Source organism: Vombatus ursinus, unplaced genomic scaffold (assembly GCF_900497805.2).
Source record: "Vombatus ursinus unplaced genomic scaffold, bare-nosed wombat genome assembly UNPS02014775.1, whole genome shotgun sequence".
In the NCBI taxonomy this organism is placed as follows: Eukaryota; Metazoa; Chordata; class Mammalia; order Diprotodontia; family Vombatidae; genus Vombatus; species Vombatus ursinus.
In genome coordinates this window covers 7,653,552-7,678,835 of record NW_020954553.1, presented here as the reverse complement: position 1 = coordinate 7,678,835, position 25,284 = coordinate 7,653,552, and the positions used below count along the sequence as shown (strand labels likewise).

Genomic DNA, 25,284 nt, shown 5'->3' with positions numbered 1-25,284 from the left:
TATATGGCGAAAAGCCATTCCCCAATAGATAGGTAGCCAAAAGTTACAGCAGTTCTCAAATAAAAATTGCAAGCTATTAACAACTACATGAAAGAATTTCTCCCAATTATTATGAGAAATGCACATCAAAACAACAATGAGCTGTGGAAGTGGTCCCCTTTCTCTTCTCCTCTTCTCTCTCCCTCCCTCTTTCTCTCTCTCTCTTTCCCCCTCCTCTCTCTTCCCCCTTTCCCACCTCTTTCTCTCCTTTCCCTTTCTCCCTTTCTATATCTCTATATCTAAAGATATATATATATATATATGTATATATATAAATGTTTTTGTCACTCCTATTCCCAAACTCCTTGAATTCAGGGAATATTTCATTTTCTGTCTCTGCCTTGACAGGTAGTAGGCACTTAATAAATATTGGTTGATTAAAGATTATTGATTGAGTGAAGCATTTTCTTTAGACCTAGTCCAGTAACGTGTGTGCGACCACTGTGCATATAGCTTGTGTAATGTAAACGTAGAGGGTTGGTTAGATTGAAGGACCTATCCCAGATAGAGCTCAGGGGTGGGACCATAGAGAGTTCTACAAGTTAGTATTTCAAAATGCTAATCTATTTTCATATCCCTAGATCAATATTGATTCAGAGCCAGCCTCCAGGGCCATAAACTGAATAATCTTGAGTCAGTGAAAGGGGAAAATAGTCCAAAAGCTTGAAAGTTTAGTAGTCTTTGGGGAACAAAGATAATACAGCCATTGGGAAAGCCCACCCATGTGTACTTGAATACTGATGAAATTGTTGGGCTGGTGGCTTGTGAGCATAGCACCACCTGGTGGATAAATTATGTATTATACCAGCCTTGTTCTTAAGCAATAAAGTGAATAAAGTGAATAAAGTGAAGTGAACATGTCTTTCCATATGCTTACAGAAAGTAAGACTGCAGATGTATAATTAACCTGCACCGGTAAGAGCTAGAGGTAGTATTTTTTGTGTGGTCTGTATCAGTAAGTGGCATTTCATTTGTTACATGGACTTAATATCAGATTCCTTTCGTGTAAAACCCTTGAACGTGAAAATAAAATAATCCTATTACAATGAAGATGTTATATAAATAAATATATATAAATATAAATATAAATTTATATAAATAAATAAGTAAATTTATATAAATACATAAGTAAATTTATTTATATAAATAAATCCACATTACAGGCTGATTTTCTGTGTCAGCTAGTGACAATACTATAGGTATAGGTGAATGCAATGCAGTAGAAAGGTGTGCTAGATCCACAGTCAGAGGACCTGGGTCCTAATCCCAGCTCTGACATTTATCCACCTGTATGATCTTAGACAAGTCAATTAGTAAATCAATCAGTATTTATTAAGTGTTTACTATGTGCCAGGCACCTTGGGAAACACCAATGTGACAGGGACATGAAGCAAGGCAAAAAGTTCCTGGGCTTAAGGACATCCTACTTGGGGAGACAGTGTGTAAATGCCAAGGCATATAGAAGATATAGAGAGAGGGGATGGAAGTACTGAAGGGTTCCAGAAACGCGTCCTGTATAAGGTGGCATTTAAGCTGTGTTGAATGAAGAAATGAAAGCTAAGAGGCCAAGGGTAAGGGCAGAATCACCATCCTAGAGGACAGTCTGTATGTGGAATGTCATGAGGGAGGAACAGCAAATAGGGCAGCGTAGTTAAATGGTAAAATGTGTGGAGAAGTGTACAGTGTAAAAAGACTGGTATGGTAGAAAGGTCCAGGTTATGAAAAGTTTCAAATTTCAGAGAACTTTATATTTGGATCCTGGAGGTCATAAGGAGTGATTGAAGTTCGTTGAGCCAGGAGTGTAACGTGGTCAGACCTACACTTTAGAAAAATCACCTTGGCAGCTGAAAGGAGGATGGATTGGAATGGGGAGGGATCTGACACAAGAATATCAGGCAGAAGGCTTTCATAATAGTCCAGGAGAGCAGTGATAATGACCTGAACTAAGGTGTTAGTTGTGTGGGTGAAGAGAAGAGCATGCACTGGAGAGATTTTGTGAAGGTACAAATAAAAAGATTTAGCAATGAATTGGGCGTATGAAGTGAGTGAGATTCCGGAGTGGAGGGATGATGCTGAGGTTGTACAACCAGGCGACTGAAAAGATGGTGGCGCCCTCACCTTTAATGAAAAAGCTAAAAAGAGGGGAGGGTGTTGGGAAAAAGATGAGTTCTGCTTTGGACTTGTTGAGTTTGAGGTCAGTTCAAGCTGCCTAAAAGGCAGTTAGTGATACATAGCTGTAGCTCAGGAGAGAGATTAGGGCTGGATATGTAGATCTGGGAGTCATCTGCATAGAAGTGATCGTTGAACCCAAAGGAGTTGATGAGAACACCCAGTGAGATAGTGTTGAGTGAAAAGAGAAGACAGTCCAGAGCAGAACCTTAGGAAACACCTAGTTAGGTGAAAATACCTGGAAGAAGATCCAGTAAAGGAGATAGGAGAGGTTGGATACGATGAAGGAAGACCAAGAGAACATTGTCACAAAATCTCATAGAATATCCAGGAAAATATCAGTGGTGTCAAATGTTGCAGAGTTCAAGGGTGAAAACTGCGAAAAGGCCATTAGATTGGGTAATTAAGAGATCACCGGTAAATTTGGGAAGTTTCAGTTCAATAATGAGATAGGGAGCCAAATTACAGAAGGTTATTAAGAGTGGAGGCACTGCGTACATACAGCCTTCTCAAGTCCTTTAGCCAAGAAGAGGGGAAGAGACATTAGCACAGCTGGTAGGATTAAGTGAGAGCTTTTTAATAATGGGAAGACATAGGTGTATGTGCATATAGGTGTGTAGTTGTAGCCTGCAGGGAAGGAGCCAGTGGATAGAAAGAAATGGAAGATAAAAGAGTGAGGATGATAGTGGAGGCAAACTGCTGGAGGACATGGGAGAGGGGGGAATCAAGGCTGCATGTAGAGTGATTGGCTTTGGCAAGGAAAAGGGCCATCCTTTCATCCAATATCTGAATAAAGGAGATAACGGGGGAGATGAGGGAGAGGAGACAAGAGGAATATCTTAGCAAGTGATCCACATTTTTTTCAGTGAAGAAAAGGTGAAGTCTTCAGCAGAGATGGTGAGGGTGGTGGGGCGGGGTGGGGAGGGATGCCATGGGTGGCCTAAAGAAACGAAAAGGTCCAAGGCGGAGTTTGGGATAGTTAAAGGATTAGAGAATATAATGCCTTGCTAGGTGGCACAATGGATAAAAAGCTGGGCCTAAAGTCAGGAAGACCTGAGTTCAAATCTGGCCTCAGACACTTACTAGCTATGTGACCCTGGGCAAGTCACTTAACCCTGTTTGCCTTAGTTCCTCATCTGTAAAATGAGCTGGAGAAGGAAAATGGCAAACCACTCTGATATCTTTGCAAACAAACAAACAAACAAACAAAACCCCGCTCAAAACCAGAGTCACAAAGAGTCGGATAAGACTGAACAATAACAGCAAAAAAAAAAAAAAAATTTGCCTTGCTGAAGTGAGGGATAAGTTGATATTAGATAACATACATTTTTGTGGTGGACCCAATACGCATAGTTTAATGATTTCCCTTAGCTACATTCAGAAGCATGTGAATAGGAGTGGAGAAGATGGTGGGAGTAGAGTCAGGGACCAAAAAGGAAAGAGTGTATAGCTGGTACAGGAATAACCCCCTTCCCCAAGATTTCCACCATTTCTCCCCAGTCAAGCAGTTCACCCTTGTAGAGAAGCATCTCCTGAATACAATTTTTACTTGTTGATTTCTCCACCTTTGGAATAATTAATTATTAAGGCAGGTGAAAAAAGTAATAGCTTTGGTTTTGGCAGAGAACTCCAACAGGTACCTGGGTAACTGAACTCTCCATTACCACCATATCATACCACGGGTTCTAGACTTGTGGTTTCCTTTGCCTTAGTTAAGAAGACCTCTTTCTCTGGGATATAATCTACATACTCCAGGTGGAGCACCTTATTTAGCCGATTGTGAGCTTCTTTGTGTAATGGGAGTACTGAAGAAGGTTTGCCAATCAGGACCTAATCCTTGAAGCTTTTGCACATATTTCCTGTCTGGTTCCAGCCCAAATGACTACATGATAACTTGTGGGGATGAAAGGAGGCCTACTTCTAGCCCTTTGTCATGGGGGGCTGGTAATGTGAGATAAGAAATGTATTCTAATTGGCTGAGGGGCCGGAAGGCCTTATGACTCAGGAGTTGCTGAATTGGAACTGAGCTCCACTGGGACATCCAAAAGGGTGACCCAATGATCTCTTTTCCCTCCTGTCTGCCAGTGAAGCAAGCACTGCTATATGCCACCAGGATGGGGAAAGGAGATACTCATCTCCCACCTGGCTTATTTGGCCATGAGTGCACGGCTCCTCTTTTGTGTTTCTTTCCTGATCTTAAGGGAATGACTGAATTCAGGAGATCTATCAGTGGTCCCATTGGCAACTGAAGCGAGTAGCAGAATCCACCGGATGCAGTAGCAGCGGCCACTAGAGCGGTAGTGTCCAATGATGGACAAATGCCAGCTATGGACTCTAGCTAATCTTTGGACTCCATGAAGGGAGAAAGGATTCCAGTGACTAGGAGTGGTACTTACCCTTGACCACAATGTCTTCTGCATGCTACTCTCCTCCACAGGGACCTTGTGTGTGCAAAATGTGACCCCATTTTGTGGGGAATATTATTCTATTTGTTCTTGCTATGCCTTCTCTATAAATCCCTTTCTTAATTCTCTGAAAGTTAATGAAGTTGTGGGTAAAATTGTCAGTGATGGAACCAACAAGAACCAGAACCAAACCTAATTAAAAAATTTAGCAACCAATGGAGGGTTTATTGTTTGCCAGCAAGAGAGCCCCACCTGCATGGGCAGACACTTCCCAAAGGAACAAAATTTAAGTAGGAGGTGAATTGGGCATGAGACACCTCAGGCCTGGACAAGGCCTCCTGCTCAGGGCTTGCAGGGCAGGAATAGCAGATACGGCATCCCTTTATTGGACAGGACCTTTTGCTGGGGTTGGTAAAAAGATAGTCCCTTAAGTCACCAGAATTTGAAATTACATGCTTTAATGACATGTAAAGTGCTATGCTGTACAGTCATACAGCCTTCATCCAGCTGGCCTTAGCCTATTGCTTCCAGTATCAGATACAAACTCCTCTGGCACCCAAAGACCTTCTCAAACCATTTTGAAAGATTACTAAATTCATGACCCTCTTTCACAAACTCTATTGTTCTACCCATCCTACACTCTACATCCATCTGGCCCCTCTGTGCCTTTACGCAGAGTGCACTCCCTCAACCCTTCTAGAATCCCTACGTTCCTCACAACTTGGCTCAAGTCATACAACCTACTACATGATTCCTCCCATCTGCGAGCTCTTCCCCACCAAAACTACACAGATTCTCTATACCCTTAAGAGCTACATGTCACCTGATAGAACGTGATCTCCAGGGCAAGGATTGTTTCATTTTTTTTATCTTTGTATACCTAGTACCTAAGAGTACCTGGCACATAGCACGTACTTAATAATTGCTTGTTGATTGATTGTCAAGAGTGAGAAGAGACCTTAGATCCAGTTTAAATTATGAAAAAACCTTAGCTTCAGAAAAGATTTACTGACTGGCTTGAGGACAGGTCAGGGCCTGGAATTCAAATCTTCTGTCCAGTGCTCTCCCTCCTCCCCAGTTTTCAGGGTTTTGAGGGACTATGCCCTCAAAGTAAATGACAGAAAGATCATTCATTCAAATGTTAAGCACATTATTTGCAAAGACCAATGCAAAGCCCAGGGGGAAATAATAATTCAATTTTCTTTATGCCCTCAGGTTGTACAACAGAAATCTTTTATTTAAAAAATGACAAATTACAAAAAGATTAAGGAAACTCTTTTTGACAATTTTGCTTGAAGATACACAAACTTACACCAGGAAAATTGCAAATCATTTTAGATTTACAAGATATCATTTTTGTCAAGCACTGCTCCATGCTGATGTTAACTGGTTAGCCTATGTATACAAGACTGAATGCTCATTTTTGTAGATCACAGTTTTTTCCAAACAACAGGCTCTCGGCCCCAGTCATTATTAATTCCACTTTCTGCTAAGTCACAGAAGGACAATGCTACTGTTGTATAAAGGTATCCTTCTTTACATGGCCAAAATCCTCCTTTCAGGTAAATCTGGGCAGATAACGGAAATAGGTGATAGCACTACTCACTGGTCATTTTAAAAAAGAAGTGTATAAATAGCAAAAGATGTTTCAATAAAATCTTTTCTGCAGTTGTAGCAATAGAGTAAGGTCAAGTTAAAAATCTGACTGAAGCAGTTTCACTGAAAAGGAAAGCAACAAGGCTATCATTTGAGTGTAGTGTTCTTGATCACCTGAACCCTTACCAGAGAAGGGTTGCACTGTTAATTAAAACAAACACACACTTAAACATATTCCCTTTCCAGTCTTTAACAATGTACCCATGTTCATTTTAAAATTAAAGTATTAGGAAGCCATCATTTCTTATAGTCACTTGCAAGGAAACAAAAAAAGGAAGAAGGGAAGGAGTCAAAATGTTTCAGTGAATTTTTCAAGAAAAAAAGTCTTTTTATAGTGCAACTATAACCATTTCTTTAAAAATGAATCCAGATAGAGTACAAGAGACACAGCACCTCACAGCAGCCCATCATTTAGCTGTTTCGTATGTGTAACTTAAAATTATCTTAGCAAATTGGATAAAAAGCAAAATTTACTGAAACCTATCTTCTCAATGACCCGTTTTCAAAAAATGGAAAATATAGAAAAGCCCATAGGGCTAGTATGCTTCCACAGCAATAGTAGGGGTAGGGAAGATTAAATTTCCTGCTACGTTAGCCAATAATTCATAAATGAGGAAACATACTGTGCCACCTGAATTTTTCTCCAAGTTTGAAGAGAGGACAGAATACATCTGTGCCCCAAATTTTCAGTTTCTTGTAAGAAGGCTAGTTATCCATATCTGTCCTTTTTCTTTCTCTCCTTTTTTAGGTCAATCACTGTGTTTTCCCCCAAGGAAAAAGAAACAACAGTTCTTCTTAGAAGTACTTTCATTGTGCTTTAAATGTCAATAATTACAAAAACTTCTGGCTTCTCCTTATCATAGACTTGCATCGCTGAATATGTTATTGCCTTGACTTCAGTCCCCTAAAATGGTGATTGGAGACAGAAAAATTAAAATAAAATTTAAATGGAGAAAAGACAGTAAAATATAATCATAAACCCTGAAAACAACATGGCATAAAGACCAAAAATTCATGCTGCTCTGTTTCTCTCACCTACTTGTTTCCTTCCACTGCCTCTTTGAAGCTAGGTGGTGCACTGGATAGAGCACTGGACTTGGAGTCAGGAAGATTTTAATTCAAATCCAGATATTTACTAGCTGTGTGACCCTGGGCAAGTTACTTAATCTCCTCCAGTTTCAGTCTCCTCATGTGCAAAATAGGGATAATAACAGTACCTATATCCCAGGGTTCTTGTGAGGGTTAAATGATCTAATGTTTGTAAAGCACTTTGCAGCTGTAAAGTGCTGTATGAATGCTATTATTATCACCTCCATTTTTTATTATCTCCCTGCTGCTCATGAGACCTTCACTTTTACCACTGATCTAATGGTTGCTGATTAGGAGACAGTCAGTTACAGAGTAGCCATCTGAGCACAAAGCTTGGTGGGAGTGGTTCCCAACTGTTCTGGCTTTCAGCTATGGCCTTCACAAGCCTAGGCCTGTCCTTCAGAAAGAGCATAGGATTGTAAGACTAGAGCTAAAAGTGGCCTCTGAGACCACCTGGTCCAACCTCCTCATTTTAAAGATGTGGAGACCCAGACCTGAGGGGGGTGCTAAATGATTTGGCTCTAGTCATAAAGGTACTAAACATCAGAGGCAGTATTTGAATCCAGGTCGTCTGACTGCAGAGCTGGTGCCCTCTACCACATGGCCTGACCTCAGGAAATGATGTTTGGCATACGGTTAAAAACATATTATTATAATAAAAACTATGTAACAATAATCTTTTTGGTCCATACCTGTGATTTCCCTCTACCAGCATGCAGCTTAGCAACTGCTCTGCTGCTTATGTACTTATTCAGAACTGCCTGGGGGCTCCAAGGTCACCTGACTTACTGGCTCACTCAGCCAAGTGGCTTCTAATAACAGACACTTCTACAAGGCTTTAACATTTACAACATGCTTCACACACATTAGTCATTTACTTCCAGGCAAGTCATATGTAAATTCCGGGAAAATCTGTCTACTAGGGTATCATGTGAATGTGACTTGTTCATAACAGTTAATAAGATAAAATTCTTCACTCAAAACTTTTGACACTGGAGTCAGGAGGACTTGAGTTCAAATCTGGTCTCAGACCAGACACTTGACACTAGCTGTGTGACCCTCAGCAAGTCACTTAACCCTGACTGCCTCAGCAAAAACAAAACAAAACAAAAAACAAACAAAAAACAACTTCTAACATAATATTACAAAGAAAAATTATATCATGCCTTTCTCACTTTGGGTAAAAAACGTTTTAAGTCTACTGAATTTTTACATACCTGAGGGTGCTTGGTCAAAGAAAACTCTTCTCCCCACCTTAAGAAAAATAAAGATATGGTTAAAATCTTGCACAATTTTAGGAATTTCTATAGGATTTTTACATTATAAAATAATAGCTAAAATGTTTATGGTACTTTAAGGTTTGCAAAGCCCTTTACACATATTATTTAATCACTGAAATTAAATTATTTCATAATTATTTGATCTTCATAACAACCCCATAAGGCAGGTGCTATACAGGTGAGAAAAATGAGCATAGAAAGGTTGAATGAGTTGCTCAGGGTCACATAGCTAGTATGTGTCAGGAGTGGAGGGTGGGGGAGAGAATAAGGATTTATATAGTACCTACTAGGTGCCAGGTACTATGATAAACACTTTTAACAAATATTTCATTTAATTCTCAACAACAACCCTAGGAGGTATAACAAATCAGGAAATTAACACAAGGCAGACAGGTTTGTCAGAGTCACACAACTGCTAAGTGTCTGAGGCTGCAAGTTTTCCCAACTCTAGGCCCAGGGCTCTATCCACCGTGACACTTAGTTGCCTTAATAAGATACTAGGAATACAAGTGATCTGAAATTTCAATTAACTAAGCACACAGGAAAAAAAAAAAAAGAACTGTTTTATTTTGAAAGGTCCATTGTCTTAGTTTTTCAGGCACTTTGGTCAAATAGTTTTTACAGGCTGATAGGCACTGCTGAAGACATAGTGTGTAGTACAGAGTTCTGCACATAGAAGGTACTTGACAAATGCTGTTTTAACACTCACATATCTTCCTAGTGCGATTTCAAGTGAAAGTGGAATAAACACCTACTAGCAATTACTTGCAGTCAGGAGGTTAGCCTGGTGAATGTGTAACTAAGGTCTGAACACAGTTCCTATTTTATCACTTTTCCAAAATTATACAATGCTGACATCTTTACTTACTTTCTTGATTCATCCTTTAAGAGAGGTTCTATACTGTGTAACTATAACAATTAAACTTGGTTCCTTGAGATAACCTGGCATTGTGGATGAAGAGCTGCCCCTGGGACCAGGAAGACCTGGGTCACTCAGGGAAAGTACCTTCATCTCTAAGTACCACAAGTACTTGCTAAGACTATCAGCTGCAGAGAAAGTGTGAACTGTTTTGATAGAGTTTCATCTCCCAGGAGTTCCCCAAACTAATAAAATCACAGACCCAGTCCCTCCAGCTCACTCAGTTTTCAAATTCATCTTCCTAAGCAGCCTGACCATATCACCTCCCTATTCAGTAATCTCCAGTGGCTCCCCATCATGCCATGATCAAATATAAGATTCCATCTGGTGTTCAACATGCTTTATAACCTGCCCTCTCCTACCTTTCCAGGCTTTTTACACCTTACTCACCCCCATACTCTCTGCAATCCGGTGATACTGGCCTCCTGGCTATTTCTTTCAGGAAACCTTCCATCTCTTCACTCCATGTATTTTCACTGGCTCTCCATCATGCCTAGAATTCTCTTCCTCCTCATGTCTACTTTCTGGCTTATTTCAAGGCTCAGTTAAAATCCTACTGCTACATGAAGCTTTTCCAGACCACCCTTAATGCTAATGCCTTCTCTCTCTCAATTAGTTCTACTTCAGCCTGTCTATAGCTTGTTTATACATACCTGTTTGTATACTGTCTCCCCTGCTCCAGACAGTGAACTCGAGAACAGGAACTATCTATTGCCTTTCTTTGTATCCCCACTGCTTAGCACATAGCAGGTGCTTAATAAATGCTTGTTGATTGACCTAAGCTTGGCCTCAAAGAAGAGATATGTGAATGTACTTCCCCCCTTCTTTTCAACAGATATGGAACGCTGCTTATAACTCCAGATTTGGCTTGTTTTGCTGAACTGCTTTTTTCTTCCTCTTCCTTTTCTATTCCTTATTATAAAGGATGGCACCCCAAGTAAAGGAGAAGTCAGAGATATATTGAAGAAGTAAGGTGTTATAAGAACAAAGCAAGCAAAATAAAAATAGGTTTGAAAAAACCTATTACTTACCCAATTGAGCGTAATTTGAAGTTTCTTTGGTCAATAGATAGTACTTTCACTTCCTAAGAAGAGTAGAAGAAAAACCAGACTTGTGTGTAATAATAAAAGGTTTGTCTGCACTACCCAATACCAATATTTCTAGATAAAAAGTGATCAGGGTCATCAGAACCCTTCCCTCAAGGGAAGGGGATTCAAATGTTAAGCAACTAGGGCAAACTAATTATGTTTCAGTAAAAAATTAGGATAATTTCTCTAAATAAACACCTTTTTACACATTTGCATAAATGGTCTCCATTAATTTAACTTTAAATAACCTATGGACTGCAATCTCAAAATGAGTCAACAGTGCAACACGGCAGGCCATAAAGCTAATGTAATTTTAGGGAGCATTGAGAGGCCCAGTGTCCAGAATTAGGGAGGTCACAGTCATTGCTGCACTGGTCAGAACACATCTGGAGTATTAGACTCAGTTCTAGATATCATATTTTAGGAAGGTTTTTAATAAGCAAGAGAGTACCCACCAAAGAGGACCAGGTGAAGGGCTTCACCAGTTGAAGAGTTCATAACTAATGATTAGATAAAGGAACTGGGGACGTTTAGCTTGAAGAAGAGAAGATTTAGGGAACAGATAGCTATCATCAAGTATTGAAAGGTTATTATGACATCATGTGTTATAAAGAAATATTACACAGCAGGGGGCAGCTAGGTGGCACAGTGGATAGAGCACCGATCCTGAAGTCAGGAGGACCTGAGTTCAAATCCGGCTTCAGACCAAACACTTGACATGTACTAGCTGTGTGACCTTGGGCAAGTCACTTAACCCCAATTGCCTCACCAAAAAAAAAAAAAAGAAAGAAATATTACACAGCAGAATCTGCAGCAATGAGTGAAAACTGCAGAGCCTGGCTTAGGCTTGATGTCAAGAAGCACTTCTTAACAAGACCTCTGTAGAAGTGAAATGGGCTGCCTCAGGAGACGTTAAGTTCCTTTTTCTCTAGAGGCATTCTGACTAAGGCTGGATGACCACAAATGTCTGTGAGGGTGTAGCAAGGACTCTCTTGCTCAGGTATAGGTTGGACGATATGGCTTCTGAGATAGCTCTGATTCTGTGCAGTGGACAAAAAACCCCTCTGCTCAGTAACAGAGAAAATCATTGCTTACCCGAGGTATGAAGAATTCATCAGCACTAAATTTATAAAGCCACTCATCCAAAAAGTGAAAGAGAAGAGACTGCAGGTCATCTCCTACAAAGTCAAACCACAAAGGGTTATAAATTTGCAGTTTCTCAAATTCAGAAATGATCTGTCCTAGCAAAGAAGTTTGTACCCATCTTATGCTTATATTTTTCACTTTGCCTATTGTATATCCATCATACAGTACTGCACACTGATATATGGGTTATCTTCTTTGCTAGATTATAAATTTCACGAGGGAAAAGAATCATGTCTTAATTATCTTTTTCTCACTCTAGACCCCTAGCATAGCACATATACTTAGTACAGATTGATGAGTCAATAAATGGATAATAGGAAAACAACTGTAAGAGCCCCCACATTTTCTACCTTGAATAAAAATCAGCAAGAACTATATATCTGTATATATAACGTGAGAGGAAGAACAGGTTTGGCTAATTAACTTTTTTTTTTTTGCTTATACTATCAAATTTTCTAACACATTCAATAACATGAAATGTTGCACATTTATAGCAATTCCCTCTTTGGAGGATGCACTTACACCTAGAAGAAAAATATAGGGGAAAAAAGTTTTAATGGAACCTTTCGGTTTTTTACCACACAGGTCCTTCTAAATATGCTCCTCCAAATGAGCATATAAGGCAACTTGTGGCAAAGTGGATATCTAGTGAATTCAGTGAAACCTGAATTCAAATCTGGTCTCAGACACATACACTTCCTAGCTGTAGGATCCCAAAGAAGTACTTAACTGTTATCTGCCTCAGCTTCCTCAACTGTAAAAGGGGAATCACAACAGTACATACTTCAAAGAGTTGTTTTGAAGATCAAAGTGAAGAGCTTGGCATAATGCCTGGCACACAGTAGGTGCTTAATAAATACTCATTCCTTTCCCCAACCCATAGAACCCTCCCTTGAAACAAAAATCACCAAGCGTAACTGATAAGAGTGGCCATGTCTAACAGTACGTGCTTCTTCTATTCCTACAGCCTCCCACTCTTTGCCAAGAAGAGGGAAATATGTTATCACCTGGGCTCTGAAACCAAAATTAGTCACTACATTTAAGCCAAATTCAGGTGCCTTTGTTTACAACAAAAGTGAATTTTTACCTTCAGCTTCCACCTCAACCGTCTGGAGCGGCTCCACAGTTTCTGTGTCTGTCATATAACCAAACATGGCCATCGCACACTGCTCAAATGCTTCTTCCAATGTGTCTCCCCAAGCATGTAACCTATGGAGATGGGATCAAGTCACCCCTGCAAAAGAATCACTTCAGGGAAAAGGGAGAGCAAACCAGTGTAAGCACAAAAAGACTAAATGCACTAACACCGAGTGCTTTGAAACCACCACTTTCTTATTCCAGAGGAACCAAATTAGGTAGGAGAAACAAGGATGAAAGTAGCCAAATACAGAACCTCCCTTTTAGCCTCAATTTAAATGGAGATTTTCAAAGGAATGTATGTAGTGACTTTATGTCTTCAAATTCCAGTAATACTCACTGTACATCAGCTGTGTGATCCAGATCTAGGGGAGGAAAAAATACTAATGAGATCTTAAATTTGATGATCACATAGATAAAAAAAATTACACCTAGCTGATTATTAAAAAAATGCTAAACTCTGATGAAAACAGAATACTATACATCTCATACTCTGTTATCAATCTGTACATAGTTATTTTTAAAGATTTAAACCTATCTGGTTATATGCTACTCAGTAGCTGTATCAGGCATCGCAGTAAAACAGAGTTGGCCTCAGAAACAAGGAGACCTGGATGGGTTTAAGTTCCTGCCTCTGCACACATATTGAGGTTGGGGCAAGTCATTAAACTCAGTTCCCTAGGCAACTGTTTAAAACTATAAATTGTTGAGAAGGTGCCATTCTACAATAATAAAGGAAGTTCCTTACCCAGAGATCTCTACACTGATGAAATTATAGGTCCAATTTAAAATTGGTATCATTAGATTTAATGAGTCAAACTTGTAACTAAAATAACTAACAATTCCTAAAGGGAGTAACAGGAACTCTGATTTCTCGGTAATCTGGAGAATATCTAAGAAATTACTATTTCTTAATAAGAAAAATATATCTAACCAAGTGGTTTCCTGTCACTAGTAAACAACAAAAACACAGTAGAGTGTACCCTAGCTGATTCTCCCCCAAAGAGGAAAATTAAATTTTTACTAAATGTCTTCTGGGTACAATGTCATTCAAAGAATTACAATACAACCATGGAAAACAAATGGAAAGCTTTCTCTAAATTTTGCTTTTTCAGACAGCTAGAATACTAGAGAAGAATAATTTCTCATGAGTAGAAAACAGATCTTAAATGTTTTATAATCTTCATAAAAGCATTCAAAGCTACATTTTACATAGTACTTGTGGCACGCATACACACACATACATACACATATACTGTATGATATACTACACAATTTCTACTCTTCAGTTCTGTTCAAAGACAAAACACTGAAGTAGCAACGAAATAAATATTTTATATATCTGTAACACAGCTTAATAGTTACAATCAGAGGAAAGACTAAGAATAATTTTTGCTACTGTTTTCATAACACTAGGGAAGAAAGCATAGTGGGATTGAAAAAAGTAAGACTAGGAATTAAAAGACTTCATTTCTAGTCTCAGTTCTGTCATTAAACTACCTGTGTAACTTTGGTTGTTATTTAATTCCTTTGTGGTTCAGCTTCTTTATCTTCAAAAATGGGAATGATACCTTCTCTATGTCACTGGATTGTTTGGAGGTTCAAATCTACAATATCTTTCACATTTGTTCCTTCCTTTCCATTCTCACTGTCATCAGTCAGTCCCTCCATTAGTTCATCTTTTAAAAACCTCAAAGTGCTATTTAATAATAGCTGGCATTTAGCTATATAAATGTGAGTTATAATCATTATCCATATTATTATAGTAACTTAGTCTTCTTGCCTCCAATATTTTCCTCTTTCTTTTAAATTATCATTTTTTAAAAATGGTATTTTAAGAAAATTATTTGACGGCTCCTTATTGTCCACAGGATAAAATCCAAATTCTTTAGGGGGTCAATAAATGTTATTGATGAAATGAAATAGTGACTGAATAATATTTAAGTGAGTGATTAGTATAATAATTCTCTATACCATAACTTATTTTGAATCAAAAACGGCACCTCAAACAAGGACTAGGATTTTTAGGGCATCCTGAAATAAATGGTAACCAAGGTGGATAATCATTCCTCTCAAGAACAGGAGCCCTCTCATGAGAAGAGTGGGAGACAGAACAGGCCAGACTACCTCCATTAAAGGAGGGCACTCATCTCATTATTTCCCACCCCACTACTCTCTTGACTTCATGATCTCCAGAAACTCATCCTCCTGCAAGATTATATTAACTCTGAAATTCACATCTCCTTAGCACCCCTTTCTCCTGGGGCCCTTACCTCCCTCTGATTGGAGATGGTGGAGGGTGGACATTGGAGATCTCCTACCAGATCATTTAAGGAGAAGCCCAGGGCAGTAATCTCATTATTTTCCATTAGGACTTGATCATTCATGAGATTGTTAGCATCTATAGTGTGGGAACTGTCTTTTATCTTTCTTTGTATCTCTGATGCTTAGTATAGCGCCGAGCACTAGTAGACACTTTAATAATAAATAATAATAAATGTTTATTGATTGGCTGACAGAGAACCAGCTAAAGCTAAAGAAATAACTGAGATATTCATCTATATACAATCAGGTTGGAAAGGACAAGACACTGGACAACATTTCCCCCCATTCCTCTTTCATACACATCTGTTGGCTTGTATACATTTATTGGACTTTTTAGTGGCGAAGTGATAAGAGCACTGGGCTTGGAATCAGGAAGACTCATCTTCATTGAGTTCAAATATGGCTTCACTTACTACCTGTGTGACCCTGGGCAAATTAGTTAACCCTGTTTGACTCAGTTCCTCATCTGTAAAATGAGCTGGAGAAGAAAATAACAAATTGCTCCAGTATCTCTGCCAAGAAAACCCCAAATGGGGAAACAAAGAGTTGGACACAACTGAACAACAACAATTGGACTTTTATGCTCTCTCCTCAGCAAGACTGCCCTGGAGGTTTACTTTAAAGAGATTTCACCCATTTAAAAATACTGGGAGAAAGAAAACTCACGGAATATGACTTGCACTAGACTGAATACTGAATATTCCACAAGCTCTATTTCATGCTTTCTATATCAACTTCTTTACCTGGCTTTCAGGACTCTTCCCTACCTATCTCCTATGATTCCCCAAAAGGTACCAAACATTTGCTGGGCTATCTCCAGCCACCCCAATCAATATCTGGTCACTGGACCCAGATGGCTCCAAAGGAGAAAGTGAGACTTGTGACTTTGCACAGCCCTCCGTCATTCAAGTCAAATTCAATTGCAAGTCATGTTATCATCTTCTTGATGTCATGGTCCTCTTCGAGAATGAACGACAAACCACAACCATTTGTTCTAGTCTGTCTAGTTTCCATGTTATCATAGAAATATGCCATGCTATTTCCCTGCTTTCAATCAGATTATTTCCCTCAAATGAGATGCCGTCTCTCATCCTGCCTAGTCAAAATCTATCCAGCTTATCTTACATTCCACCTCTTCCAAGCCATCTTCCCTAATTCATGCTCAGTGATCTCCCTCTTTGCTAAACTTTTGTAGCAACCTACAATTTTTAACACTCAATTAACATATTTCTATAACGTTCTCTAATTCCTTCATGTATACTGGTCCTGGATTCCCTACCAGACCATAAACTTTTTAAGAGAAAATACCTGGTATAAGCCTTTGTATATAGTAGCCACTCAAATATTTGTGAATTCATTTTTTATCCCCTACAATGAACACTAATGAAATACTTATTGACTGCCTTTAAATTTACTCAGCTGCTTCTCCTACTTCAGTGTGGTCCAAGGGAAAGAATGACAGACTTGGAGTTATAAGATCTGGGTTCAAATTCCAAACTCTGCTGAGTGTCTAATACTAGTTTGACCTTAGGCAAGTCACTTAACCTCTCTGTGACCATGTCATCATCTGTAAAATGAGGGGGTTGGACTAATGACCTTTGAGGTCCCTTCTAACTTTAAATCTATGATCTTGTGACTCTTACCCCAAAACCCCTAAAAGGACTTTAAATGTATAGAGTGTACACACTTATATTTAACATACATTTAAGCTCAAGCTTTAAAAACAAGAAACTCTGTAAAACATGGCTAATATAGACCTATGTTTTACATGACTTCATACATATAATGGGTATCATATGGCTTGCCTTCTCAATGAGTGGAGGAGGGACTGGAGGGAGAGAATTTGGAACTTGAAAAAAGAATGTTATAAATGAGTGATTGAATGAATAAGCTAAGAAAAAAAAACTCTGCAAAGGTGGGCCCCAAGATACCAATAATATCTTGTTTATATAGTATTATATAGAATTGAAATTTACTTACAATGACTCTGTGAGGTTGATAGGGCATTATTATTACCATTTAACAAATAAGGAAACTGAGGCTCAGAGAGGTTAAGTGATTTGCCAGGATAATACAGTTTTCCAGTGAGTCTAGGCTTCTGACTCTAAGACTAGTACCCTAATTCTGTTTCATTTAATACACCATGCTAATGGATCAAAGGGTCATAGAATTTCATAGTTAAGGAAACTGAGGACCAGAAAGGCTAAGTGACTTACAGGTCACACAGGTAATAAGAAGCAGATAATGGACTGCTCTGATGGTGCGCAGTCGGGAAAGAGCACTGAATTTCAGTGAGTGCTCTGGGAATCCTAGCGGCGTGACTTTGGGCTCTCTCTGAGCCTCAGACTACACCTCCGTAAAATGGGGGTGCGGTAAGAGGGCAGCGTCCAAGGTCCATCAGTGGTGTTAGGGCGAGAACTCCCACTGTGGCCCTCTCACGCCTCGTGAGGGCCCGTTCTCCACCCTAAGAAGGCCTCCCCCGCTAGGAGGGCCCAAAATCTGAGAGGAAGCGCACTCACACTCGTATTTCCGGATGGCTGGGGGGTACTTCGCCTTGATCGCCTTCTGCGCTTCATTCAGGTTGTAGTCCCTCACGTCTTCCCCGTCCTGAGCCATGACTACTGTGCCAAAGGCTCCACTTCCGCCCTTCACGGGCGCAGCTTCCGCCCGAAGTCCCCGCCCCGCAACTCGTGCACTTAAAGGGCCAGGCCTCATTTCTTGCCATCCTCCTCCGCTACGGCCGCTGACCCTAGACCGTATCATGTAGTAGGAGGAGCTGACTCTGGCGACAGTGGGGTCTAAATTAGTCCCCCAGCCCTTGTACCGCTGTAGGTCTAGGCGAGGATGCCTTCGCCTCCGAGGAAAGAAGCTGGGCTTCTCTTATTAAAGGGTCCCGGGTTCCCTCTCGCTTCAATGGAGAGGGGTCCTGGGACTCTCCCGTCGAAGGAGGTAAAAGCCAGAACATCGGGTGAACCTTAATGGAGCCCGACTGGAAAATGGCCGCCTCCCAAGGGAGCTTCGAGCCTCCCCGTTTTCCAGTTTTCCCCTCCCCCTCCCGCCCCGCTCACGTGACCAGCAACCGTTTTCCCGGGCGGCCGGGCTGCGCGCGCTAGCTAATCTCCGCAACCCGACCGCGCGGGGAGAGGAAGAAGCGGTGCCAAACCGTGGGGGGAGGGGCAGACCGCGATGCCAAAGCCGGCTCGCGGTGGCGACACGCCTTCCGATTGGCCACCGCCGAGGCGCCCTCCTCCTCCTTTTCCCCCCCTCCCTTTCGCCTCGGCCTGTTCCGATTGGCCGCCGTTGGCGCGAAGGTGCGCGACTCGGGCCACACGCAGGGGCGGCAGGAAACAATAGAGGCCGCGCGCGCTGAGCTAGCGCCCTCGAGCCCTCCCCATCCCCCACCCCTTCACCCTCACCCCCCCTTCGCGGTGCCGCGACCCCGGGAGTCCTCGGTCCCTCCGCCCGTCGTTCAGTCCGTCAGCTTCTCCGCCCGCCATGGCCGACAAGGAAGGTGAGGGGAGCCGAGGGAAGGAGGGGGGCCGAGCGCGGAGGAGGGGGCCCTCCCGGCAGCCCGAGTCGGTCCTCCCCGACCCACGGAGGGAGGGATGTGAGAGGAGCCCTCACTGCCCGCGGCCTCCGGCTCTCCCCGGTGTCTCGGGACTGCTATCCTCCCGCAGGCCTCACCGCCTCGTCTACGTGTCCGTCCCCAGGAAGGAGGCCAGGGGCCGGCGCTGCCCCACCTGGGACTGGGGGGAGGGGTGCGCTGCAGCGAGCTCTGGGCGATCGTGGATTCCATCCCCCACTTTTTAGTTGGGGAAACTGAGGCCGCACGAGGGCACCGCACTTGCCCAAGTTCACCGGGGTAGCGAGTAGCAAAGGCAGAATTGGAACACAAGTCCCTGCGACTTTACGGCGCTGCTACGCTGGCTTTGTGACCTTGGACAAGTGGCTTACCTTGGAAAGCTGGGGGATGGGATTTGGGGGTCTGACGATCTCGGGTTCTAGTCGTTACTCTTAATTAAAACGAACCCTCTTCCTTTAGCCTCCATGCCAGCTTCTTAAGTAATCTTCCAAAAACACAGGTGTGATTGTGAATCTTACCTTGTCCACGTTCTCCAGCATCTCCCCAGTTGCCGCTAGGATAAAGTACAGATTTCTCACTGACATTTAAATCCTTCCATAATCCAGCACCAGCCTCACCTTTCCAGACGTATTTCACCGTTGATCATCTTTAAGCATCATGTTGGAGCCATATTTACCTATCTACTGTTCTCCTAATTATGGATTTCATCTGTCTGAGCTTTTGCAGAAGCTTGTACCTGGAATGCACTTTCCTCAACTGGATAACTTAGAATTCTTGACTTCTTACAAGGTTCCTCTTAGTTCCTATTTCCTATGAGAAGCCTTTAAAAAAAATGTATTAACAAACTCAAATAAACTGGACATTTCCATACATTCAATAGAACTGATAAAAGCTTTTCCTTATCTCCCTAGCTGTTAGCACTCTTTCTAACTTGAGAATATCTCCTTAGTTATCTATATATATTATATCCACCTACCTTCCAGGAATGTTAGCTTCTGAAGGATGGGTATTTTTTTTTTAATCTTTGTATCCTTAGTGCCTTCCTCCTATTAAACACACAGTAATGTTTGTCAATTTAAATTGGCTCAGTCCCATTTTTTTCTTGTCTTGGCTCCTGTTTACTCATCTGAAAAAGGAAGGGACTGAATTCAGTATTCAAAAAAACTTTTTCCAGCTATAAAACCTATGAAATGAGCCCTGGAGTTCTTCCTAGTTGCACACAAAAAGGAAAGGAGGAAAGTTTGGAGGGTTCACATCCTCTACAAGGGACTGGATATCCCTCTCCCTCTCAAGCTGCCTGAGGAAAGAAATATGTGCCATGGATAATTTTTTTCAAAGTACTTATACCTAGAGGTTAACTCCATTTATTTTATTTTTTAGCAGCCTTTGATGATGCTGTAGAAGAGCGGGTGATCAACGAAGAGTATAAAATATGGAAAAAAAATACTCCTTTTCTCTATGACTTAGTGATGACCCATGCCCTAGAGTGGCCCAGCCTGACTGCACAGTGGCTTCCAGATGTAACCAGGTGATCAGAATATCTTAATGGCAAAAAAGACTAGGAGTGGCATCAAAGTAATAATAGTGAGCTGTTATGTAGATCTTTACTGTCTACAAGGAGCTTTACAAATATCTCATTAAAATACCACAGCAATCCTAGGAAGTAGGTGCTATTATTATCCCTGTTTTACAGATGAAGAAGCTGAGGCAGAAATTAAGTGGCTTGCCTGGGGTTACACAACTAGTAAATGTCCCATGCTGGATTTGAACCATGTCTTCGTGATTCCAGGTCCACTTGTCCATCCACTGTACCACCTAGCTGTGCTAGATTTGAGGATATAGTCTGTGATTGGAACCTAATTTATTTTTTCCACAGTAAGGACCCTACCATTGAATGGATGGAGACTGTGTCCATTGTCTTCCCTCTCTACTCTCCAGTAACTTAGGGGGGTGGTATAGCAAAAACAATAATAGCACTTTAGACTTCCAAAGTGCTTTACATTTTTTTTTTTTTTGGTGAGGTAATCGGGGTTAAGTGACTTGCCCAGGGTCACACAGCTAGTAGGTGTCAAGTGTTTGGTCTGAGGCCGAATTTGAACTCAGGTCCTCCTGACTTCAGGGCCGGTGCTCTATCCACTTTGCCACCTAGCTGCCCCAAAAGTGCTTTACGTTTGTCAGTCTCTTGCTCTTGATAGCAACCCAGTGGTAAATTCTCTTATCCCCATTTCATAGATGAGGAAACTAGGGCTAAGTGAGATTAAGTATAAGTGCCTGAGGCTAGATTCTGACTCTTTTGTCCAGCACTCCATACCATACCACCTAGGTGTGTCTAAATTGGTCGATAGCTATTTGTGTATGTGTGGCTAGTCATGATGCTTTGTTATTTCTGTGTGTAGGAAGATAGAGGCAAAATAGTTTGGGTAATTTCACACAAGTTAGCACTACTGTGAACAGTTTGCTAATCTAGAAGAAATACTTGGGTAAGAAATAAATGGGTGAGCTGAGTAGTCATGTGAAGGTTGTAGCAAACTGAAGTAGAGTTTAATTCTAAGAATGATGGATTTGGAGGGAAAAGACCCTATTTAGAGACTGTCTCCAAGGTCCTTTTCAACTTTTAAGTCTCAATACTCTGTAAAGCACTGACCAGGAAGCCTCCATGTGCCGAAATAGTGCTTGCATTTAGCTACTCATGTGTTTAGATATAAATATAGCATAAATATACTCATAAATATAAAAATAGCATAAATATACTCATGTGTTTAGAATGTTAAAATAGGTTTAAAAAAATTATCAGCCTTCAGAAAATATTTCTAGTCTTTACTGTAGTAGCAGTAAAGATCATTGCCTTTGTATGTCATCAGTATCCTGAGGAGGTATACTACTTAAAGCTGTAGATCACAAAAATTTTACTTAGCTTGTTTCTTTTAGAGCTGATATAATTTCTTACAGCGTTAGCAGAGAGTGGTGGGAAGAGTACTGAACCTGGAATCAGAGACTTGGCTTCAAATTCTTCTTACCCTAGTTTTGTACGTGTCAGCAAGTCATTTAACTTCTTTAAGCCTCAATTTCCTGATCTGTGAAAGAGGGAATAAAGTGTTTACTTTGTTATTGTGAGATTTCAATAAAATAGTGGTGAAGCAATTTGCAAACTCAAAAGTGTTATATAATTTCAGCTATTATTATTATTATTAATTATTATTAGTATTGCAGGCCTTGGCCTTATTCTGGTTTGCCCAACTACAAATGGTTCATGTTTGTATGTTTTTTCTATTCATTTTGAGCTTAAATACATTTGTATGGTTTTTTAAGAAAAAATTTTCGGTTAAGGAAAGTTTTTCATTCTCATCCTATATAATATGTGTGCATATTATATTTTCCCAGTAGAAAGTAAATTTCTTGACAATAGGAACTATTTCACTTTTGTCTTTGCTGAAGATACATGTAGCAGGTGTGTAGTTACAGGGTCCCTGGAGCTAGGTGGGGCCCCAGTGACCATCTAGTCCAGCGGTTCTTAATCTTTTTTGTGTCTTATACCCCTTAGGCAGCCTAATGAAGCCTCTGGACCCCTTAGAATAGTATAGATTATTTTAAATTTACAGTTAAAGAAACTGCTAAATTTCAATTAGATATTAGTGAAAACGAAGGTGTAAAAAAAAAAAAGAAAGAAAGAAAACAAAGGTGTAATTTTTTTCTTATCCAGAATTATGGGCCCACTGAAGTCTATTTTGACTGAGTCCAGACTCTTTATAGCTGAGGAAATAGAGACCCAGGGTGATAAAGTGACTTGTCCCAATCTTACAGTTAATAAATGTCTGAGGCAGGGTTTGAAACAAGTGCTTCTCGTGCCATAGTCAGTAATCTGTCCATCTGTTCAATAGTTTGTAGTTGTTTACGTTGAATACCACCAAAATAGGGATCTCCTGTTTTGTTTGTTTTTTTCCTCTACCTCCATTTTGCAGATGTGGGTAGCTCTTTAATTTCTAGTCTTGCTCATTTTGATGAATTCAAAAGTGGTTGAATGTCTGGACCTAAAGAGTAAACACTAATGATTCAGTATCATCTTGGGAGATGATCTCTAGTGGATCTCCCTAGGGATCTCTTTGGGTGTGTTGTTTAACTGTATGTTTAACATATCTATTAATGACTTGTCTAAAAATATATGACATGTTTGTGTAATTTGTGGAAGCCACAATCTGGAAGGGGTAAGTAATACACTAGATGGAATCAGAATTCAAAAAGGTCTTGGAAGTATAAAACATTGAGCTAAATCTAAGGTAAGTGCCTGCTGTGTGCCAGACACTGTGCTAAGTGCTAGGGATACAAAAAAGAGGCAAAAGACAGCCCTCAAGGAGCTTACAATCTCATGGGTGAGACAGCATGCAAACAAATATATACAAAGTGAGCTAAATCAGAATATAATTCAGGATAAATCAGAAATAATTAATAGAGGGAAAGCATGGAAATTAAAAGGGGCTATAGAACAAGATTTTAGTTGGGACTTAAAGCCAGGGAGGTCAGTAGTCAGAGTGGAGAAGGGAGAACATTCCAGACATGGACCAGAAAAATGACTAGAGCTGAGAGATGGAGTGTCTAGTTCAGGGATCAGCCAGGAGGCCAGTGTCACTGGCTTGGAGAATATATGTTGGGGAGTAAGGTGTGAGAAGATTAGAAAGGTAAGAGAGGGCTTGATTATGAAGAAGTTTGAATGCCAAACAGCTGATTTTATATTTGCTGCTGCAGGCAATAGGAGGCCACTGGGTGGGGGGTACTGACATCAGACCTGTGCTTTAGGAAAATCACTTTTGTGGCTGAATGGAGGATGGATTGGAGTGGAGAGAGACTTGAGGCAGGTAGACCCACCAGTTGGCTATTGGGATAGGTGATGTGGACCTGCACTAGAGTGGTGGCAGTGTCAGAAGAGAGAAGGGAGGGCTTATTCAAGTGATGTTGAATAGATGAAATGGAGGCCTTGACAATAGGTTGGATATGGGGGATGAGTGATAGTGTTTAATCCCGTATGCCTCCTAGGTTGTGACGCTGAGGGACTGTAAGGATGCCTCTACAGTAATAGGGAAGGTAGATGAGGCTCGGGGGAGGTGTTAGGAGGAAAGATAATGAGTTCAGTTTTGGACGTTGAGTTTAAGAAGTTCTGTTTTGGATATTATTGAGTTTTGATGTCTACCCAAATTGAGATGTCGAAAGGCAGTTTATTCAAGATTGGAGATCAGAGAGATTGGGGCAGGAAAGGTTGATTTAAGAATCATCTGTATAGAGATGGTAATTAAATCCATGGGAATTGATGAGATCTCCAAGTAAAGTAATATAGAAGGAGAAGAGAAGAGGGCCCAGGATAGAACTCTGAGGGATAAGTATAATTAGAGCATCCACAAAGGAGACAGAAGTGGTGAAATAGGTAGGAGGAGATCTAGGAGATACTGGTATCCTGAAAAAGGAGAGACTGGCCAGCAATGTCAAAGGCTACAGAGAGAATGGGGATTGAGAAAAGATCATTTGGATTTTAGCAACTAAGAGATCATTAGTAACTTTGGAGAAAGCAGTTTTGGTGGAATAATAAAGTCAGAAGCCAGATGGTAACAAGAGAGCAAAAGGAGAGAAAGTGGAAGCACCTATTATAGAAGGCCTGTTTGACAAGTTTATCTACGAAGGGCAGAAGAGATGTAGGACCATGGTTAGCAAGGATGGCAGGATCAAATGAAGTTTTTTTTTTTGCAGAATAGGGGAGACATTGGGCATGATTGTAGGCAATAGAAAATGAGCCAGTAGGGAAGGAAAGATCAAAAATAAGTTTAAAAAAAAAAGTGGCCAGCACAGAGGAGGACAGGCTGTTGGAGGTGATGGAATGGAATGGGATTGCTTGAACAAGAGAGGGGTTAGCCTTGGTAAGGAATAATGCTGCTTCATCATGTGAGATGAGTAAAAGAGGAATGGGAGATAAGAGAAAAGAAGAGGAGATAAGGAAGAGAAAAGAGGAGGGAGTTACTAAAGGTGAATGACCTCAATTTTTTCTGTAAAACATGAGGCAAGGTTCTCACCTAAGAGTGAAGGGAAGAGGAGCCATAGGGAGTTTAGAGAGGGATGACAAGGTTTAGAAGAACTTTTGAGGAGAGTGGGATAGTGAGTTAATAAGGGGGGTATAGTCAGATTGCTTAGCAGCCAGTGAGGCTCAGTTAAGGTATAACAAATTTGTAGTGGACCTAGTCAGAACAGTTGTGTAATTTTTTTCCCCGTCTTCATATAGCAGCATGTGAATGAAAGCATCAAATTGTTGGAGTGATCAAAGACTCAAGCTTAGGTGGGCATAATCAGCAATATGATAAAAGGGTTAGGGATTCAAGAGAGGAGGACAGTATGGCGTTGAATTGGTTTGCCAGAAAGTCAAGATGGGAGAAGAGTGGAGAGTGGGTAATGAAGGGGTAGATGGATTGAG

General features: G+C 40.8%; 2 protein-coding genes across 5 annotated transcripts in view; one reads left to right on the top strand and one right to left on the bottom strand.

Moving 5' to 3' along the window:
- Positions 1-6,558: 6,558 nt before the first annotated feature.
- On the bottom strand, positions 6,559-18,319 carry ZBTB8OS (zinc finger and BTB domain containing 8 opposite strand). 3 transcript variants are annotated; one of them, XM_027864489.1, is made up of 7 exons: positions 17,773-18,315; positions 13,269-13,293; positions 12,879-13,000; positions 11,741-11,823; positions 10,589-10,641; positions 8,576-8,612; positions 6,559-7,173 (listed from the first exon to the last, which is right to left on the bottom strand). In XM_027864489.1, the coding sequence occupies exons 1-7, from the start codon at positions 18,014-18,016 to the stop codon at positions 7,087-7,089; spliced, it is 651 nt and encodes a 216-aa protein (XP_027720290.1). In that variant the 5' UTR covers positions 18,017-18,315; the 3' UTR covers positions 6,559-7,086. The 3 variants fall into 3 exon arrangements, with proteins under 3 accessions (XP_027720290.1, XP_027720292.1, XP_027720291.1); XM_027864491.1 differs by having other exon boundaries at positions 12,879-13,025; positions 17,773-17,836; XM_027864490.1 differs by lacking the exon at positions 10,589-10,641 and having other exon boundaries at positions 7,080-7,173; positions 17,773-18,319.
- Positions 18,320-18,634: 315 nt separating this feature from the next.
- The window catches only part of RBBP4 (RB binding protein 4, chromatin remodeling factor), a 28,799-nt gene continuing 22,149 nt past the window's right edge, over positions 18,635-25,284 (top strand). The window contains exons 1-2 of one of the 2 annotated variants that reach the window (XM_027864487.1): positions 18,635-18,764; positions 20,220-20,364. In XM_027864487.1, coding sequence (XP_027720288.1) covers positions 18,749-18,764; positions 20,220-20,364 — 161 coding nt within the window. In that variant the 5' untranslated portion in view covers positions 18,635-18,748. Of the gene's footprint in view, positions 18,765-20,216; positions 20,365-25,284 lie in introns of both variants that reach the window. The other variant, XM_027864486.1, reaches the window with a different exon arrangement.